The sequence below is a fragment of the Pseudopodoces humilis genome, chromosome 23, assembly GCF_049639895.1.
Source record: "Pseudopodoces humilis isolate 2021_Gansu_Grassland_sample_001 chromosome 23, ASM4963989v1, whole genome shotgun sequence".
NCBI classification, from domain to species: Eukaryota; Metazoa; Chordata; class Aves; order Passeriformes; family Paridae; genus Pseudopodoces; species Pseudopodoces humilis.
The window spans coordinates 6023701-6043605 of record NC_142222.1 but is presented as its reverse complement, the minus strand read 5'-3'; the positions used below and the strand labels follow the sequence as shown (position 1 = coordinate 6043605).

General features: G+C 53.9%; 1 protein-coding gene across 4 annotated transcripts in view; it reads right to left on the bottom strand.

The window, feature by feature from the left end:
- Positions 1-1158: 1158 nt before the first annotated feature.
- The window catches only part of POR (cytochrome p450 oxidoreductase), a 28294-nt gene continuing 9547 nt past the window's right edge, over positions 1159-19905 (bottom strand). For all 4 annotated transcript variants that reach the window (XM_014254958.2, XM_014254959.2, XM_014254960.2 and 1 more), the window contains 15 exons: positions 17077-17269; positions 11003-11051; positions 10031-10159; positions 9481-9630; positions 8492-8616; positions 7547-7636; positions 6979-7077; positions 6225-6341; positions 5440-5558; positions 4193-4374; positions 3936-4085; positions 3206-3473; positions 2581-2726; positions 2321-2406; positions 1159-2100 (listed from right to left, as the gene is read on the bottom strand). In XM_014254958.2, the coding sequence (XP_014110433.2) occupies positions 1956-2100; positions 2321-2406; positions 2581-2726; positions 3206-3473; positions 3936-4085; positions 4193-4374; positions 5440-5558; positions 6225-6341; positions 6979-7077; positions 7547-7636; positions 8492-8616; positions 9481-9630; positions 10031-10159; positions 11003-11051; positions 17077-17255 (2034 nt within the window). In that variant the 5' untranslated portion in view covers positions 17256-17269 and the 3' untranslated portion in view covers positions 1159-1955. The remainder of the gene's footprint in view (positions 2101-2320; positions 2407-2580; positions 2727-3205; positions 3474-3935; positions 4086-4192; positions 4375-5439; positions 5559-6224; positions 6342-6978; positions 7078-7546; positions 7637-8491; positions 8617-9480; positions 9631-10030; positions 10160-11002; positions 11052-17076; positions 17270-19905) is intronic.

Genomic DNA, 19905 nt, shown 5'->3' with positions numbered 1-19905 from the left:
ACAGCGGGATGCTTGGGACAGCCACTCCCCTCCCTTTTCCTGGGATGTTCTGTGGATGTCCCCACCCCAGTGGGACAGGGCAGTGTCCTGCACTGCCTCACACGGCTCCTGGGCTGCTCGAGGACCCCTTGTCCCCCCAGCCCTGCAGCCAGGGCAGCCCAGGGGTGTTGAGTGTTGAGGGCACTCCAGGGGTGTCCCAGCTCCTTCCTCACCTTCAATCCAGAGGGAAGGGCCAGCTGGGGCAGGGCTGGGAGCAGCAGGAGCCTGGCCCAGGCCTCTCGCTGGAGCTGTGCAAGCAGCACCCTGGGCTGGCATCTCCTGAGGCTGCACGGGTGAAAATAAAGGGAAGGAGCTGCCCTGGCTCACCGGGACAGTCTGGGAACAGCTTCCACACTCTGCTCTGCAGCTTTGGGTCATCAGGAAGTGGGTCCTGGCACAACCTCCCTGTGAGGAGGGTGGAGGTGGGGGTCAGAGGACAATTGTCACAGTAGGACAAGAGGAAACAGCCTCAGGTTTCACCAGGGGAGGTTTAGATTGGTTATGAAGTGTCTTCACAAAAAAGGGGTGTCCAGCCCTGCCAGGGGCTGCTCAGGGCAGTGCTAGAGTCACCATCCCTGCAGGGATGTAAAAGCCATGTAGGTGTGACAGCTGGGGACATGGTTGAGTGGTTGGTGTGGCAGTGCTGGGTTAAGGGTTGGCCTCAATGATTTGGAGGGGTTTTCCAGCCTAAATGTGCCCATGATTTTATGAAAAGTCATCTCCCTGTGCCCTTCCACCAGCCTGGGCTGCAGGCAGGGCTCCTTCCCGTGGCACCCGAGTCTGCACAGGCTGTGGCCAGAACCGTGGCCGCCCAAGGAGCTCGGTAGAACCTCAGTGTCCCTGGAGGTGGGGAAGAGCCACCCTGCACCAGCATCGGGAGCTCTGGAAGAACCAAAGAGCAGGTTGGGCACAGCTGCACCCCAGTCCAGAGCCCCCCACTGCCATCCTCCCTCCCCTCCCACAGCCCAGCACTCGGGGTAGGGGCTGCCCCCAGCTCAGCCTAAACCCAGAGCTGCCACCACATCCCCAAATTTCCTCCCAGTTATCATTGACTGCTCCTCCTGCCTCCTTCCCTCTGGCTGAGCAGAGAGAATGCAGGAAGTAAACCCAGACACAGTATTTTTATTCCAAGGGCAAATGTATTTAAATAATTTACAATCATTGGAGAGCCTGAAGGTCTGGGGGTTTTGTTGTTGTCTTTTTTTTTTTTTTTTCAATGCTTAAATCACAAAGATGTTCAAAATAAAAACCGTATTTAAAAAATGACCGTGCACGGCGTGAGGGAGGGGCTGGGCTCAGGGGAGCTGCAGGGCTGAGACCCCACCTCCCAAACCGGGTGTATTCCAGAGGGAGAGGAGCTTCCCGCTGGTGCTGGAGCGAGGGCAGGCAGTGGGAAATGCTGGTGGGGCCATGGGACAGCTCTGTGCCCAGAGCCAGCCCCACATCCCAGAGCTGGGCAAACGGGGGTGGCAGGATGGCAAAGCCTCAATCCCCGCCTGAGCACAGCCCCTCTGCCCCTCTGCTGTCCCTGCAGGCCAGGGTGGGCTCCAGCCCCGGGGATAAGGCGACACCTCGTGCTCAGGGAAGGACGCCCTGGCAGTGTCGGTCCCTCCGGCCCCGCAGTGGCTGCGTCCCCGCTGTCCCTGCTGGCCTCAAGGCAAACGCTGGTGCCATGCTGGCACCGCAGCTCCTGCCCCAGCTACCCCCCTGCCCCTCTCAACCCCTTCCAGCCCCTGGGTCCACAGCCTGCCCCGAGGGGCTGCTGAGGCCCAGGAAGGGTTGGGAGTGACACCGGGGTAGCCGTGGGTTGGGGATGACACCGTCACCCACAGCAGCAGTGAGCGAGCAGGCACTTGCCAGCTCCCCTGGCCCACGCCTGGGGACCTGTTCTCTCCCCGGCCCCGCCAGCCCTGCTCTTAGCTCCACACATCCAGGGAGTAGCGGCCCTTTGTCATCAGTTTCTTTACATAGTCCACGGCCTGGGGCTGGCTCATGTTCCCAAACTCGGACACGATCTCGTAGAAGGTGTTCTGCACGTCCCGGGCCATGTTCCGCGCGTCGCTGCAAACCGGGAGCGTCAGTGAGACACCACAGCACAGCCACTGTCACCTCCCACCTGGGCACAGAGGGTTTGCTCACCCCACACCCCCTGCCCTCCTCTGAACCAGGACAGCATAACCCTCCCAGGGTCTGTAATGCACAGCTGGGGAAACTGAGTCACGCTCCTTTTCCTGAGAACAGGAACATTGTCCCCAAATCCCCGTCCTGTCCCCAGACCTACCCGCACACATAGATGTGAGCCATCCCTTCGTTAACCAGCTTCCAGACATTCTCCTTGTTCTTCTTCAGCAAGTGCTGGACATAAACCTGGCAGGAAACAAGGTGGGAGTGAGGAGAGAGGAGCAGAGCCCCCACAGCACAGACCTTTGAGAGGGAGGGAAGGCAAGGCTGTGCTCATGGGAGACAGGGGAAGTGCTGGCTGCTCCTGCCTGCCATGGGGGTGATGGTGGGCAGCAGGAACAAGTGGGAACAGTGTGGTACCTTCTCAGCCTGGTCCCTGGAGAAGGCCACGTTGAGCTGGGTGAGGACTCCTTCCTTCTGGAAGTGGGCCAGCTCCTCCCGGTACAGGTAGTCCTCGTGCTGGCGGCGGCAGCCGTAGTAAAGCACCGTCTCGCCCACCTCTTTGCCTGCAGGGTCACACAGCCCCCATCAGCTGGGCCCTGCCAGCCCCTGCTGTCCCCTCACAGCCTCCCCTTGTCCTGACACCCCCCAGCAGCCCCCAACGCCGTGCTCTCTGTCCCCCACCCTGTGCTTGCAGAGCTGCACGATGGTTTCTGGTTACAAGGCTCAGGACCGATTCCCAGAAGTGGCCACAAGCTTCAGAATCGAGTCTGAGTGACCTGACTGTGGTTATTTGGAGGTGTGGTGGTGGCAGAGGTCGAGAAGTGCCTCAGGTCTGTCCACCCCCACACATCCTCTGTGGCCAAGAGGACAAAGCATCCTCCTGTGGACAAAACCACTCAGCTCTGCTCACCCTGCCCCAGCACTCTGCTTTTGGCCGGGCTCAGCAGCAACAGGAGCAGCAAAGCTGCACCCTGGAGGCACCACCTGGCCCCACAGAGCCCTGCAGCGGCTCCAGCCCCTGGGGGAGCTCCTGGGCACTCACCCTGCTGCTTCAGCCAAGCCCGCTCCTGGATGAAGCCGATGAAGGGGGCGATGCCGGTGCCAGGCCCGATCATGATCACGGGCGTGCTGGGCTTGAAGGGCAGCCGGAATTGCGACTTCCGGACGTACATGGGCACCAGGGAGCTGCTCCCGTTCTGGTCAGGCACCTTGCTCTTGAGCCAGTTGGTGGCCACCCCTTTGTTCAGGCGGCCAGTCTTGGTCTCGTACTCCACGGTCACGGCACAGATGTGGATGGAGTTGGGATGAACCTGCAAGGAAGAGATGCTGGAACCAGGCAGAGAAGGAACCCAGGAACCCCACACAGCTTCCTCCTGTGCTCAGGAGTGGGAAGAAATTTAACCTCATAGGGATAGCTATTCCTCCCTGTGTGCTCCTCATGGGGCTTCTCTCTTAATGCATCACGGGACCACTGAGCTTCCCTGGAGGTTGCCAAGCGTGACTTTTGACCAGCCCCTAAAATGCCACCTTGCCAGGCCAAGAGGAGCAGGGCCCCAGAGAGAGTGGTGGCATCAGGGCACAGCTGGCTGGCATGGGACTCTCCATAAACCCTGTGGGAAGCTGGGACGACTCCATGCATGGAGATCACTAAATCTGCCCCTCTCATAGCCAATGTCACCAGGAGAAGCTCCTCACGCCCAGCTCCCAGCAGAGGGGAGCTGCAGCTGAAGCAGTCCCTCCACAGCCACATTCCCTGCTGGCAGCACACCCACCTTGGAGGAGGAGGCGATGGAGTAGTAGCGGGCCTGCAGGCGGGGCAGGAGCTCGCACAGGTGGTCGATGGGGGGGCGCAGGGAGGACATGTCCTGCAGGATGGCCAGGATGTTCCTGCGGGCCTCCACCACCCAGCTGAGGTACAGCGCCTGCAGGCGAGGAGGGCACAGGCATCACAACCTCCCCTCACAAACACCCCCTGGGCTCTCTGGGTGCCTTTTGGGGATCCCCCAGCTGGGAAGAGCAGTGCTCCCACCTTGCCCTCAGCAGCAGACGAGGCCATTTTACGGAGGCGCTCCTGCTCGCCGGCGTCCGTGGCGTACTGGGCCAGCTCGTACAGGACGTTGGTGCGGGGAGGGTTGGTGATGTCCAGGTAGTAGGTCAGGGCTGTCCGGTACGACGTGGGGCAGGGGAAGGGATGCTTCTTGTTGGATTCCTCTGGAGAAGTGGGAGAGAAAGAAAAAATTAAAAGTCATCCACCTCACGTTGTTACGTTAAGAGGTTTTGTGCAGGTACTACACACAGTGAGGGCTGGAGACAGCAGAGTGAGCTTCAGGGAGGAGAGAGCAGCCTGTTGGTCAGAGCCCCAGCTCCACTCTGAATCACCTCCCTCCTCAGGCAGCTCCATCTTCCAGTAGCCCATTTTGTGTTTCACAGATGCTGCCTGGTTTAGCAGCAAAAAAAACCAACCCTGTGTTCCCCAAGGGGCTCCCTGCCCCAAGATGTGCATGCACAGTCCAGGCTAAGCAGGGGGCTGCCCTCCATGGCTAATTTGGCCTCTGGCCTCCATCAGATCTGGTCTCAAAAGTGTCCTTAGGCTCTGTCAGCCACGTACAGCTGTGCCAGCAGTCAATGGAGCCGTTCTGTTCAGCCTTGAGAGGTCCATAAGGAGCAGGAATAGCAGCGTGAGGTTGGACAGCACAAGACACTGCACAGAGGGCCCCAGGCTCCAGCAGTGCATTAAATTCACTTCCTCTCTAGAAACCAGGAGCTCTCTCAGGCTTCTGGGCCAGCACATCTGCTGCCTCAGGCCTGCTGTGCTGCTCCAGGAGTGTGATGGGCAGCAGCTGCCATCTCCCTCCTGCCAGAGGCCAGCTCTGCTGGGAATGTTACCCAGGAAAGGCTCTTTGGATCAGCACAAGTGCTCCCTGCTGTCAGTTCAGTCCCCAAGCTTGTGCCTCCTCCCTGGGCTGAATAAGAACATCTCACACATTCAGGGCTCTGAGGAGCTCTGGGGCTGCTGAAGGATGCTCTGGTGGACTGATGCTCCGTAATTAGGAGTGTGCTGTTACATAATTTGTTGTTCAATAGGCTCCCTAAGCACATTTCACAACTGACCCACTTCAGCTGATCTCAGCAAGCAGGCTCTGAGCCCCTGCTAAAACAGCACAACACTGAGAGGGGCTGTGGGACATCTGGAGGTGCCCCATGGGATCTGAGGGTAAAAGACAGAGGCCACATCTGAAGGAGAACTGCTGACCTTCAGGGGTTATCCATACTCACCATCCAAGTTGTTTAGGGACATGATAGTGTCCAGGTCCGTGCCCAGGATCTCACCAATCTGGTTCACCAGGGAGGAGTCGTTGGCTGGGTACACGGCCACGTGGTCGCCGGACTCGTACCTGGCACGGAGCAGGAGAGCACATGGAACACCTGCACCACCTCTCGACCACCCCCAGCAGCTCAGCCAGAAGACAAGAGGGCTGGCCTGATGCACAGGACCTGCACCATCAGGATCCACAGAAGCCAGCAGTGACATTGTGGGATAATGGTTCCCCAGGGATCACCCAGGTAACAGCAGTTCTGCCAGAACTCCAGCAAGGACAGGTCAACTTCCCAACAGAACAGAGCAAAGCTCCTCAAAACCTCTGCAGTTATGTTAAGCCACCTGGATTCACAACTTCCTAACAATTTAAGGAATTTAAGCCAGTGAGAGGGTTTTAAGAACAGGGCTTTATTCCCTCTATGCTTGTAAACCTAAACCAGGCAAATTCAGGCAAGAGCAATCCCCAGCTCCTCCCTTCTCTCACAGCTCAGCTGCCCTCTCATTTACTGAGTGACTTCTAGAGAATTCCTGCATCTGGGACTGCTCAGGTAGGACAGGGATGTGGGATGGGATGGACCCAAAGCAGTCCAAGAGCTGGGAGCAAGTCCTGACAGGGGGTACCTGTACAGAAGCCCAAAGGGGCACTGTTAATGAGCAAGGTGAAGTGCTGGACGAGGCTGGTACCACGTCCTTGTTCTTTGCTCCCAACAAAACAGAGGAGCAGTCCCCTCCAGGGAACTACCTGATTTTGGAATTGGAGATATCCAGCTCCAGGTGCATCAAGTGCCGCTCTCCACCCTCGTTCAGCTTGCGGTTCTCTGTAACCTGAGCCAGGAAAGGGTTCTTGGCATCAAATGGGCTGGAAGGAAAGACAAGGGTGTTCTGGGATAGCCTCCTGCAGGCTCATGGAGCTCCTTGTATCCAGGCATGCTCCCTCTGACTCCAGAGCAGGCTGCCATCATTTGGTTCCTGCTCCAAAGCACAAACCAAATGATGCTGCTGCCCACACCGGCACAGAAAATAGATCGTGATCCTGCTGCTCCCCACACCAGCACAGAAAACAGATCCTTTTCCTTCTCACCACAGCCCAGCAGTCAACAGCTTCTGTCCCATTAAGGACACACGACACAGAAGTGGATGAATCTCAAAGAAAGGTTTCAGGCTGGAATGAACGTTTCAAGCTCATCTCCCCACAGCAGTACTGCCAGCAGCCATCATGCATTGGCCACTGCAGGCAAGGGAAGGCTCAGGACAGATGCTGTGGATGTACCAGCCAAACAGAGGATGTGACCACAGCCATCTCCTCACCACAAATGATTCATTAATTGGGGGAATCTCAGAGTCCCACTGGAGATCTGAGCCCATTTCTCTTGGGCAGAGAGGTGCTGTGCTGCAGGAATGGCACTGCCTGCACAGCAGGTGCTGTTAGAAACATCAGGGAGCTACCAGCCAAGACCTGCCCCATGTACACCCTGCCCAGGGGGTTTGGCACTCACGGCTTCTGGTTCTCGTAGCTCTTGAGCCGGCCCATCTCCCCCGTGTAGACTTTGTTCATGTTGACATCTGTGTGCACCACCAGCTCGTACTGCCGGATGCTGGAGGGGAAAAGGGCAGAGAGAAGAGAAAAAAGTCAAACTGGAACCCACAAGGTACAACTGGAACCATCATCTCCTTTGCTGGATTTGCTGCAGCTCATAAACAAATGCAAATTCCACCCCTTTGCCCCTCTTGAGACATGAGGGACCAGGCAGAATTGGCAGAAAGCCCAAAGCAAGGGGAACCCTCAGCCTCCCTGGAGCCTCACAACCAGCACAGCCAGCCCCAAAGGAACCAAACCCATCATCTCCATCTCAGAACAGGAATCCAGAGCTGGGCTTGGACTCACACCAGGACAGGTTCAGGCCAAACAGCCTATATTTCTGCTATATTTCACTTGTGCCCTGCTTGACTCTGGAAGGGGAGGCAGTGCAGAGGACAGGGAACAGCAGCCCAGGGCTGATGGCACAGCCAGCAGTCAGAGGTGGCCAGTCTCTGACACCCAAGAGAAGCTGCTCCCAAACCCACCTGGACTCTTCTCCTGTAGCCTCCACCCCGAAGTGCTCACACACTGCTGGCCAGAACTGCTCTCTCCAGGTGATGAAGTCTTCTTCCAGGCTAGCCAGGGCAGAAGAGAGAGTCAATAACCCAGCCCTATTCCCAGAGGAGCTCCCTGAGATCCCTGTGGTCCTCCTCTCTCCCATCACTCTGGGAAAAGGCATTTGCCTTAAACCCAGGCACCTTTGGTACCTCCACATGCCCACAGTTCACCAGGAAAGCGCCTGCAGAGCACTGAGTGGGAACTGTTGCTACACCAGACACCCCTCCCTTCCCTAGGTCTGCCAAGGAAGGTTTTGCTATTTAGGCTCAGTCTTTAAAAAAAACTCAGCCTTGTCCACCCCTGGCATGAGGTGACCTTCCTAACAGGTCATGATTCCACCATGGCACTGCTTATTTTTCCAGGCTCAGAGCCTTCCACACACGGCATATCCCTTCCATAAGGCCCTGCAGACCTTAGAGGTAGAACCACAGGTTGATGTAATGTCCCAAGGTGCTCAGGTGAACACAGAGAGGTTAAAAAAAACAAAAAAAAGAAAGAAAATCTCATTGTCTGAGTTGGAAAATTGTTGCCTCCCACCATTAAACACCTCCCAAGGAGATTAACCTTCCTCCTCCACTGGGATGGGTGAGTTTATCCACACAGGCTGCAGCAGGGCAAAGGCACAGGAGGCTGCAAAGCCTGCTCCAGTTGTACCCATGGGCATTTAAAGCTGATGTGGGATTTCCCAGACACAGGATCCCTTAGGATACTCCCTGTGATTGTGGCAGACACACACTCAGAAACACATTAACCCAAACAATGAGCCCCGTGGAGTTTATTTCTGTCTTGGTAGTTGAGTCAATTCCCTGCCAAGGCCCCTTCCAAGATGCTTCCAGCCAGCTCAGACCAGCCCCTCAGCCCAAGGCACTCACTTGCCATCGTCATCTCCCAGCCCCAGCTCAAAGATGCGCTGGGCTCCAAGTTCCTCCAGTCTCTTGTCCACGTACTTTCCCATGGCGTTGAAGTGCTCGTAAGTCTTGTTCCCCAGCCCAAAGACCTGGCAGGGAACACTCATGAGCACAGAGAAGCAGGAGGTGGACTTTCCCCATCCATTTGACATCCTCTGGCCACGTATCACCCCGCAAAGGATGTGGAATAAAGACAGTGACACCTCTCCCAGCTCCCCCATCAGCTCTCCAGTAAGAATCTACTGCTGGAGAGTGTGTGGTCAGGAGACGCCAGCATCTCCCCTGAGCTTGGATGCACTTCTAAGAGCTCCTGCACATCTCCTCATGGAAGCAGTAAGAACCTGGGCTGTCTGGAGACCCACTGCTGGCCTTAGCCTCCCACAAAGCACACAGTAAATGCTTGCTCACTGCTTCACACAGAGCAGCCTCCCATCTCCAGTGGATTTTACTCTCACTTGCAATATTATGCTGCCTAAGGAATTTGGCTAGGGTTTAGGTGAGGTGGCTGTTTCTCAGTTTGTTGAGAGAGTTGTTTAGGTGTTTCTCAGTTATTCAGCTCAGCACAGGAAGATAGCCACATGCTCCTCCAAGTGATTTAATTTGTGGGATAAGATGTGGCCCCAGGCTGCTCAATTAGCTTCTGAAGAGCAGCAGCAGCCTGTAGCTCATTTACAGACTTGTATTCAGTGCCTGCAGGGCTGTTTGGGGCTGTTTATACCAGGAAACCCTCATGATTTAGGGAGTGGAGAGAGAACTCTGACATTTGCATTTAAAGCCTCCAGATGTACATTTGCAAGTGTCCACAAAGCCTGGGCAGGAAGACAGCAGGGACCTCATCCCAGACAAGGTATACAAAGCACAGACATCATGTTGGGCCTTTCCCCAAGCCACTCTGGAGGGCTTTTGGCCTTCCTGCCCAAATGCAGCACAAAAACTGGAATGGGGCCACTTACTGCAAAGCGGAGACCCGACAGGTCGGCATCAGCCTCCTGCAGCCAGTCGTAGAAATCCTGGGCATTATCCGTGGGATCCCCCTCTCCATAGGTGGCCATGCAGAACACAGCCAAGGACTTGTCAATCTCAGAGAGGCGACTCAGGTCTGACTGCAACCAGAGGAAAGAAGGAATATTCAAGGATCCCACACTGTGGCTGTTGGGCAATTCCTATCCCCACAGCGTAGGTGTGTGAACAGCACCACGCATTTACAGAAGAGGATGGGAAAGGCCAAACCCACCCAAAATGGCAGGGAAGATAAAGGCAACCACCCCCACTGGACTGCAAGTCAGTATTTCTACCCCATCAGAAAAGCAATGGGATTATCCATGCAAGGCTATAAGGGACCAGGAGAATGTAGAATGGCAAGGACCGAGCCCAGAGCTGCATCTCCCAGGCTGATCTTTTCTCCCCTAAACGACACAACTGTCCCTTGGCCATGGTCATTGGATTTTCTTAGGGGGCACTGGAAGGTTGTTACTATCCCAAGGCTGTTCAGGGCTAAATTACCAGGTCATACTCCTCTGGATCTGCTGCCATGCCCCGGAGGCCATAGCGATGGGCATCTTTGGAGAGGCGATTGGCAAACTCCTCTGCTGTGCCCGTCTGGGAACCATAGAAAACCACTATATTTCGGCCCTGGGGAAAAAGAAAAATCCCTTTTAAATGGTGATTAGTCATTTGGCAAATGCAGGGATAAAGCACAGACAAAGGAAATGCCTGGGATCAGGAATGCTGGACTGCAACCTAAAGGCAACCAGGAGTCTGCGCTTGTGCAGGACACCAAGGGTTTGGCAGAAAACTCAAGGCTGAGCTGTTAATGAGAACGTGACTCTTGCCACTCTCAGAGGGGAGACTCAGGTCAGACTAAAACCCAAAGCAAAGAATAAACCTTCCAGATTTATTCTCTAACTGCGAGGCTGCAGCGTGACTCCTGGAAACAGGGAACACCCTGGATGAGAATGCAGAACTTGCCAAGGGCTTTGGGCAAGTGCCTGAGCACCAGAGCTCCTGCTCTGCTGCAAGCCAGCTACTTTGAAATCAAAGGGAAAATGCATCCAGCCCTTTTTTCTTCCTCTGCTTTCTCCTGTGTCCAGACCAGCAGAGTCAAAAGCTGACAGTTCTGTGTACAACAATTCCCATTCCACAGCCAGCCACTCTGGGAACCAACCACACAGATAAACAACTGCCAGCCAATTACTTTAAAGTCTCTGCCATTTCCCTCCTGACTTTGATCTCATATTACATTATTTTTTTCCACCACCGAATTTTCACTTTAATTTCTTTTCTAATAACTCTCAGGCACAGACTAGAAGAGCTATTCCTGGCTGCTCACACAGCCTTCCTCTGGATGCCCTCTGCAGCAGGCATGTGTCTGTATCCAAACCAGCTCCTCCTGCTGACAGTTTCCAGAGGAAACTGGGATGGACATGAGCTCCCCCACCTTCCCAGCACCCCTTGGAGGCAGAACAAGCAGCTTACCGTCTTCTTCATCTTCTCAATGAAGCTGCTGTCCCTCACTGGAGCTGCTCTGAAAGACAGGAGGAACCTCATTCATTTATGAGGTCAGGAATAAGCAAGTGGGGAAAAAGAGGCCTCCAGACCTCAGGAAAGCTGCCCCAAAGGGTGTGAATCTCTGCTGACCACTGTTATTCACCCTGTCCCAGGGATGGCCACTGCTCAACCACAGGGCTTCTGCACACAACCATGGAGCAGGGACTTGGAGCAGAAGGGAAAAGCTGAGCCCCAGTGAATCCTCCCACAGGAAAAGCCCAGGCACCCAGCCTTGCCCTGCAGGAAACCTTTATCAACTGCTCTGAGAGCTTTCACAGCTGAGCAGGTTAAAGGATCTCACAGGAGCAGGTCTCCAGATAAGTCTCAGGGGCCAAGCTGGTGTGAGAGAAGAGAAAGGATCACTCCCTGCTTCCCACACCACCATGGGCAGGCAGGATGAGTCATCCCCCCAAGGCACATCTGATGTCAAACGGCTAAAAATCATCTGTTTCAACCTCAAAACAGCATGCCAGACACGAGCCCCAGAGCTGGGGAGCTGGAACAGACACACGCAGCTGATCAGACCCACAGAGCTCCCCACAAACTCTGCCAGCCGAGTCCTGTGGAGCTCGTTCCATGCCAGGTTCCCATTCCCAGGATGGATGTCCTGCACAGAACCTTTGCATTATTGTATGGACATGGCTTTCCCTAATTGGAAAAGGGACAAACCCCAGGAGGTGGGGACTCACACAGCCGTGGCTGCCCTGTCAGGGAGCCAGAAGAGCTTTGCTATCCTCTGCACATCTTTGGATTTTCATGGAGTGAAAACAGCCCAGCCTCGAGGACCTCTGGAGACTCACAAGCAGAGGTGACCATAGCTACAGTCAGATTAGGCACTGGGAGCTTTTCAGAGCAGGCAAGGACAGCAGCTCCCCTGCTGCCCTCCCCACCAAAACTCTGGTAGCAGGGAAGATGAACGTGGGACCCGTTCCCGTTCCACAATGGAAGAATGCAAGGCTGGGTCTCCTGTGGGAAGAGAGAAGCCTCCAGGCAAAAAACAAATGTTTTTGGCTCCAGCCCGTGTGAGAATGTGAAGAGCTTGCTAACAGTTTCCTCAGCTCTGTAGCCCAGAGGGAGAGATCCTGCGGATGTGCCGAGGCATTTGTGGACAGCACACACACACAGAGCAGCAGGGTGGGGAATGTTCATTAAACATCCCTTGGAGCACCCCTTGCTACCCAAAGGGATCAAGGAGCTCCGTAACTGGGCCTGATGGCTCTGAGCACCAATAATCTCATACAAAGACAAAGCACACACAAAGGAAGAGAAAAGCTGACCCCCAAAAGCTCCCCAAGGCAGCTGTGCTCCCAGGAGAGCTGCTTCACACTCCTGCTTGGCTCCCTCAGCAGTTAACAATCTCCCCATGTTGTCATTTGTCCCCTGTTGGGAACTGGGATATCACAAGTATCTTAAGGGAGCAGCCCCAGCCCTGCCCACGCTGCAGTGAGGACAGGGGCTCTGGAAAGCTCTCAAGACACAGCTCTTACTTAGTTTTTGGCTCCTTGGTGAACTTCTTTAATTCCTGCCCTCTGCAAATGAGATCCAATTAAAACAACTGTTGGGTTAACTACTAAACAAAATACTTTTAAAGGAGGAGAAAAAGAAAAGTTTTTAGAGCCTTTCAACAAGCTCCCTTTGGAAGAGATGAGGGAGCAGCACATGGAGCTCGTCTGTTTTCAAAGGAGGCAACCCTACACTGAAGGGAGTGCTGGAGAACAGGCTGTGGCTCAGATACAGAAGAAATAATGAGCCTGGCTTTGGAAAAAAGGCTACACATTGCTTCATCAGAGTGGCCTGAAAATCTGAGCAGCGAAAACACACAGGCACCAAAGGCAGAAACTACACTCATTTTCACTGCTCTGCCAGGGAAACTTGGAAGAGAAAGTTTGTCCTCAGCAAGGACTGCTCTTACAGCTTACACAGCTCAGGTTAGCAGCTACAAGCACTTCAAGAAGTGCTGGGTGGAGAGAAGGGGATTAACCCCATTGTCAGAGTGAGTCTGTGGCTCGTACAGCTCTGCCACCCTTGGTGAGAGCCCACAGCGCAAACAACTCCCAGGGCTCTCTGTCACTTTGGCTTCAGGAAAAAGAAAGGACAGTGGAGGAAGCTCCCAACAGCTCAGCAAGAATACCCAAGTCTGTCCCAACTGAACACCTCTGCTTCAGAAAGCTCCTGTTCCCATGGCTTTCCTGCTGAAAGCACGGATACATCCAGAAGTGAGGACGCAGCCTGGATGCTGCCCAGAAACCGAGCACCAACAGCAGGGTCTCCCCTGGAGCAGCCTGCTTCCAAGCACAGCCTCTCCCCTTCCTCCTCCTCCTGCTGCAGAGGGAGGAGGCTCCCACTCCATCCAGATTTGGAGCTGGAAGGACCCCACCAGCCCATGGGACAGAGTAACTCACCTGGCCACGGCCGGCTCTTCCCGCGGGGCTGAGTACACACAGCCCATGGCAGGGCAGGGAGGAGGCAGACAAAGAGTCCAGGGCAGCCGTGTATCTGCAAGGGGAGCTGTGGGGGGACGGATCTAACTTAGCTCTGGAGCCACACGCACACAGGCCTTTCCATTCTGCTCCTCCTGGGCGTTAAAACCAAGCGTCAGCCTTTTGTTGAGGAGAAGAGAGCCGGCACAAAAGGTCCCGGCACGGGTCATAGCAGGAGTGGTCCCGTCCACCCCAACCCTCGTGGTGGGGCTTTGGAAGTTACTGAGTGGATCTGCACAGTCCTGAGAAACTGCAACATCTGGCAGCAGTGGCAGAAAGGAATTAGGAGTGGAGAATGAAACCTCCCAGGATCCTCCGCAGCACACGTCCCTCTCCCATCCGCACGGAGCAGGGGACGGGACACAAAACCCTCCCCCAGCCTCGTTCCCTTGGAAACTGTTTATATCACAGCTGCTTTTATATATATTCTTTTACTAAAAAAAAAACCTCAAAAAAAAAAGCTTGATGCTGTAGCTGAATGAAACGATTCCAGACACTGCGTGAGCAATGCTTCGGGTAACTATGGCAGTGCCATTACGGAGGCTGCTCACAGGAGTTTGTTTTCCTCAGGATCCTATTAAATTAAATTAGAGATGGTCTCTCTCACACACACAGGCAGCAGAGAGCTAATCAGGCTAAGGACTTGGAGCAATTCCTGCCACAGGAAGCCTTACAAGTACCAGGGAATGGATTTCTGCATAGCTGCAGAATAGAGATAAGCCAGTTTCTGACCCAAACAATGTTAAAGAGGGGGGAGAAGGGAGAGGGTGACACTCAGCATACCAATGGCTGTCCCACCTGCATCTCCCCAGGACGACTGTCTGCAGAGGGGGAACAGGAGAAGGGAAAGAAATCTGTGATTGAGAAACTTGCAGAGGAAGAGCAGCCAAAGAACAAAAATAAATTCCTGCATTCCCCAGCAATGGCCCGGCAAGGAAGCATGGTGGCCGTGGCTGCGTGGCGGTCCAGAGCTGCTCTCCATAATGACATCTGCAGAGCAGGCTGCAGGGAGAGCTGCTCTGGTGGTTTTAATTAAGTCTGAAAATGGTCAAAACACAAGCAATGCTCAGTCAGTGGGATCCCAGCCTGGCCCACACACACGTGTTACACGTCACAGGTACGGGACACATCACATGTGGGAAATCACTGCATGAGCTGGGTTCTGTCCCTTTTGTGGGCACTTCAGGCAGAAAAACAGCTCCACTTGGCTCAAGGGTGAAGATCAACAGCCTGATCCCTCTCTGAGCTGTGGCTGAACCTGAAGATGGATTGCTGGGAAAGATTGTGATGATTCCCAGGCCACGCAGAGAGAACCCAGCCCAGCTGCCATCCAGAACAGGGCATCTCAACCACACATCTGCTCTTCCACAATCAAGGGCAGTAACTACAGCAGCATTTCCTTTGCAGACCCTGCCAAGATGACACGGTTTTATGAAGGTGTGCTGCTCCCAAAAACCCCAGAGAGGCACTGAGGTGCTGGATGCTGTTTTTATGTCAGAGACTCTGTTTGCACTCTTCAGCATTGCAAACAAATCACCAAAGCAGCAGCATTGTGATGTGTCTGAATTGTTATTCAGCACCTTCATCCTCCAGTATTCTGAGGCTGACACTGGGGGGCCAAAGTGACACAACAGAAACCATCACCCAGTGCCATCAGATAAAGCAGTTCAGGACACTTTGGCAGAGCTGCAGAGAATGAGCTGAAGAAATGCAACCCCTCTAAAGGTCAAGGCTCTCCACTCCAGCCAAAGACAGTCCCCACTGAGGCCTCTCTGCCTTCATGGGTGTGGGACAGCTTCCCTGCCTGCCAGGGGCCCACCTGCCATATCCAGCCAGCCACAGGCAGTGTGATCCTGATTTGCTTGGTCATGAGAAAGGAAACTCCAGCCCAGACTCAAGGATTACAGGAGGAAAGGAAACCCAAGGCTGACCAAGCTTGTTTTCCCATTCATTTTCCTCCCAGTTCCAGGCATCCCATGAAATCCTACTGCAAAAGCTGCAGGAAGTCAGTGTCTCTGTCCTGAAGGATGGATGTGCCACCAGCCACAGCCTTGGCTTTTAGGGTCACGCTGCCCTCAGACCAGCTTGATACAATGACCACAGCAGGGTACAGGGGAAAAACACTTCACAGCCTCCTCTTGATCTGCACCTGCCCGGCTGACACTTTCCAAAGTGCAGTCGTGTCAGACAACTTGCAGAACAACATCACCTCTGTGGTTACTGGCAACAGGAGGTGCTGCTGATCCACATCTCCCACAAGGAGCAGCTGTTCCCTCCCAGTCACTGCTCACAGGGACAGAGAAGGCAGCACAGACCCCACGGAGGAAACAAAGTGCTTGTGAGGCAGCTCAGAGCCAGGACCTGCAGCCAGGCTGGGATGGAAGCCCACGTGCTGAGGCCCTGCCGCAGAACAAGGTGGTAACACACAACCAGAAGTCAGTGCTTCTCTGCAAGGTCACCACAGCCTCTGGAAGAGCTGCACATGAAGGGCTGTAGGTGGAATCAGTCACAAGGACAGGGAGCACGGGAGCCCAGGCTGTGCCATGCCAGGATCCAGTTTCAGATGGATAGTGCCCTTTCCCCTGATAGCTCAGCTCTCACTGCAGCAGCACAGCCATTCTTGCAATCTCCAGAGGCACTGGCACACACAGGCCTGGCTGGCAGGCATGGGAGGGAAAGCATCCCAGCAATCCAACACATTCCCAAGGTAAGAGTGGGCAGGCACAGACAGCTGGGCTGCTGCCAGCCGTGTCTGCAGCCATCTGCACAAGGTACCACAGCCAGGGACACTGCTGCCCTTTAAAACCCTCCCAGACAGCATATGTACTTTCCAACCTCCTGCAAGAGGCTGGAAACAAAGAATGAGCTAAGAAGTCCAGCGGAAAACTGATGTTTAGAACGTGACTGAGAAAGGAATGAAATGCACCCAAATCTCCACCTGTGTGGCTCATTCCTGGCCCCTTTGCAGAAGACAGGGTGGAACAAAGCTCTCCCTCTCCAAATCCAGTCTCCCACTGCTGTGGTAACCTGGCACGAAAAGCCAATCAAGTTTTACAGGAGTTTTACAATCAAGTTTAACAGGAGCTGTCAAGCAGCTTGTCCCAGGAACTATCTCCCAGAAACCCCAGGACTATTCCTTTCCTTTATATATATCTCTTTATAGATAAAATCTCCAATAGGAAACCTATTTAGGAGCAGGTCCTTTCTCCAGATTTACCTAAATGTGACTTTTATCAGAAAACACTGAGAATTAAATCCTTAAGAGTTCTCAGGTACAGCCAGAGGCTTTCCTGCCTTGCTTGGGAAAGGCCAATTCCCAGTTTGGGCCACACGGTGGGGTAAGGCAGAACTGCAGCCCGGCTCTTCCGGCAGGATTTCTGCAGTGTGAGAACACACAGCAGCTGAGGGCAGAGAAACGCCGCCTCAGCGACCTCCCACAATCCAGCAGAGCCTCCCAGAACCCACCACAAGCAAGAGAGAAAAGCTCCACTGGTGCCACGCAGCCTGAGAGTTGTTACTTACACTGACTGCATTTTGGGGAGGTCAGGCACTTCCTCCTTTTTCTTGCGGAAGAAGAACCAGTAGGTAAAAAGTCCAGTGATGAGGGAGATGAGGAACACGTCCATCATGCTGAAGAGAGAGTCCTGCTGTGCAGGGCTGTCGGCAGCAGAGATGGTTGGGTCCATGCTGGGTTCCCCCATGGCAGTCAGAGGCACTGTGAGCAAGGAAAAACAATGAGCACCAGCAGCCACATGGGACAGCATTAAAGGACATCCAGAAAATGCTTTTTGCTTTACACTTAGTCTTAGGAGCACAAGACCACCCAACAACTCTTTGGATAGAAGCCTTGCACCAAAACTCTGCAAGGTTCTTCTGCACCCCAAGGTGTCACACCAAGCTTTTCCCTTCCTCTTGTATCCATGCTGATCCATCTGAAGTATTTCTGCTTCCCCTCTGCCAGCAGCATCAGCACTCCAGCCAAGGAGCCAAACCAGGCTCCTACTGACACCCCAGCAACACTAGCAGGGACTGATGGCCAGCCTTTACTAAAGCCCTTACTCACCACAGAGGCCCTGGGGTGCTACTGGGGGATGACCCCACTCTTCCAGTCACCCCACAGATCTGGGGCTTCCTCCCTCTTTCCCACAAGGTGACAGCATGCCCTGGCCCCTCTGCTGCAGAACCACAGAGCAGGACTGTGGCACCAACTCCTGTGAGCATCCCCACAACAGGTTTTTACAACACAAATAATGAATACTTCTGATTTACTCCACTGCAGATTGGATTTACTCTCCATCTCTTCCTGGGCCTTTGGCTTCCCAGTCCCCCCCGTGCTCTCCCCCAGTTTAACTTCCATCTCCTTGAAATACTCCTTTCCACTTACCAAGGCAGAGTTTAAGCAATTTGCAACTTGCCCACAACCACACCCAGAGTCTGTAGTAGCAGGAGGATGAACACCCAGCCCTCAAATACCCAAGCAGCCCTATGGCCCCTGTCCTTCCCCTGGAGAGCCACCCATCCCTCCCTCCCATTGCTGCGCCAAAACTCTGAACTCCTCTGACCCTAATCCAGATGGCAAGATTATGTTCCCTACATGCAAGGACACACTCTGTCCAAGTAAACAGATAATTAACTCAAAACTTGATTTGGAAGGGCAAAGTGATTCTCTCCTTGTACTTGGGCATCCTGCCAACCCAGAAGGCCATGGACATTTGAACTTGCACCCCGAAAAGTTACTCAGAGCCGTGGTGGTGCCGCAGGAGGGAAAGGATACATGCCATGGCTGAGAAATAAAAGTGACTGAAGTTGAAGGTTGTGATAATACATTCAGGAGCTGGGAAAAAAAAGGGAAGGTAATGCATAGGGAACACTGATGAGGGAGAGCCCTTAGCAAAGATCAACCCCTTGTTGTTACCTCCACAAGAGAAGTCCACCTCCAGACAACACACAGCCCTGTGCCAGAGGGCATCAGCTGTAAAAAGCACCCTGTGGAGCACAGAGAGAAGTCCACAGACACATGGCAGTGACCCTTGGAGAGTACTCTGGCAACCCAATTAGTGCTCAACCCCACACGAAGTTTCATTTGGTGGCGAACTTGGCAAGTAACTGCGTTATAAAATGCCCTAAAACACTACTGCAAAGCTTCCTGTTAGGTTCCCACAGGAGACACCAAGGCAGGGTGTTGGAAGGAAAGTAAGAGTGATGTGACTGCAGACAAGAAAATTGCACATTCCTCTCCATCAGGCAGGTCACCCTGTTCTCCCTCCTTGCAAACGAGCTTTCCATCGCTGGATCTTGGAGCCAAGCAAGAGCTGGATGTTACTTCTGTACAACTGTAGACTAAACTGTTAGTTAAAGCCTCCACAACTGGGCTTAGTTGCCAAAAAGGCACAGCTCCCAGGAGGATCCCTCTCCTCCTCCTTATCTGATTCCAGTAAATCACCAAGGAGCTGGTCTGGCAACCAGCATCAGGGGAATATGCTGGTGGGGGGAAAATGTTCCTGGTTTATGGCTTTTATTCCTGATGAAAGCTCAGAAATTTTAATTATAAGCTCTTCTTTTCTTCTCCTGTACCACCACCTGTCCTGTAGGAATTTCAGCCAATCTCAGCCAAAATCTGCTAGGCAGCCCTTCATTTCAGTTTTGGTGTTTTGGTTCTTGACATCTCACTCATCACTAGAATTGCTTGTTATATCTCAGGGCAAAGAAGCCCTAAGGGCCAGTGGTCCAGGATCCCTAGGGAGCCTCAACTGCTGCCTGTGCACAGCACAGCCCAACTCTGCAAAGAGATGGAGGAATCAGTGCTCAGACACAGGCAGGCGTAAATATCTCCAGCTCTGCAAGGTGGGTTGGTTTTTTCTGTAGCAGTTTTGTTGCCCAAATTACACAAGGGTGGACAATTCCCCTTATACAGGGCAGTGATGGACATGTCAATAAAATTGTCCTCAGAACAGCTTGTCTTTCACTCACTTTCCCTGAAAATCTAAAGGCACATAAGGCAATGACAAACCTTTGCTCAGAGGAAGCCACGAATAAAATCAAGGCTGATGGAGACCACGCTGAGTTGGTTTGGGGCAGGAGCTGCAGCTCTTTCTCTTCTGAGCACCAAACCCAGCAGCAGCTGAGCCCTGGGAAAGGCTCCTTGCACAGGGGACAGCAGCCTCCCTTGTCACCAAGTGCATGCGGACAGCTCCAAAGCAGACACGCCTGTGGTGAGCAGCACCCAGCTCACAGCAATTCCCAGCTCCAGAGAGCTCGGACATGGATATTCATGAGCTGCCCTGTGTGGGCAAAGAATGAGGGCAAGAAGCAGCCTGTGCTCTCCTCAGCCAGGTGAGGGCTTTGTCTCCA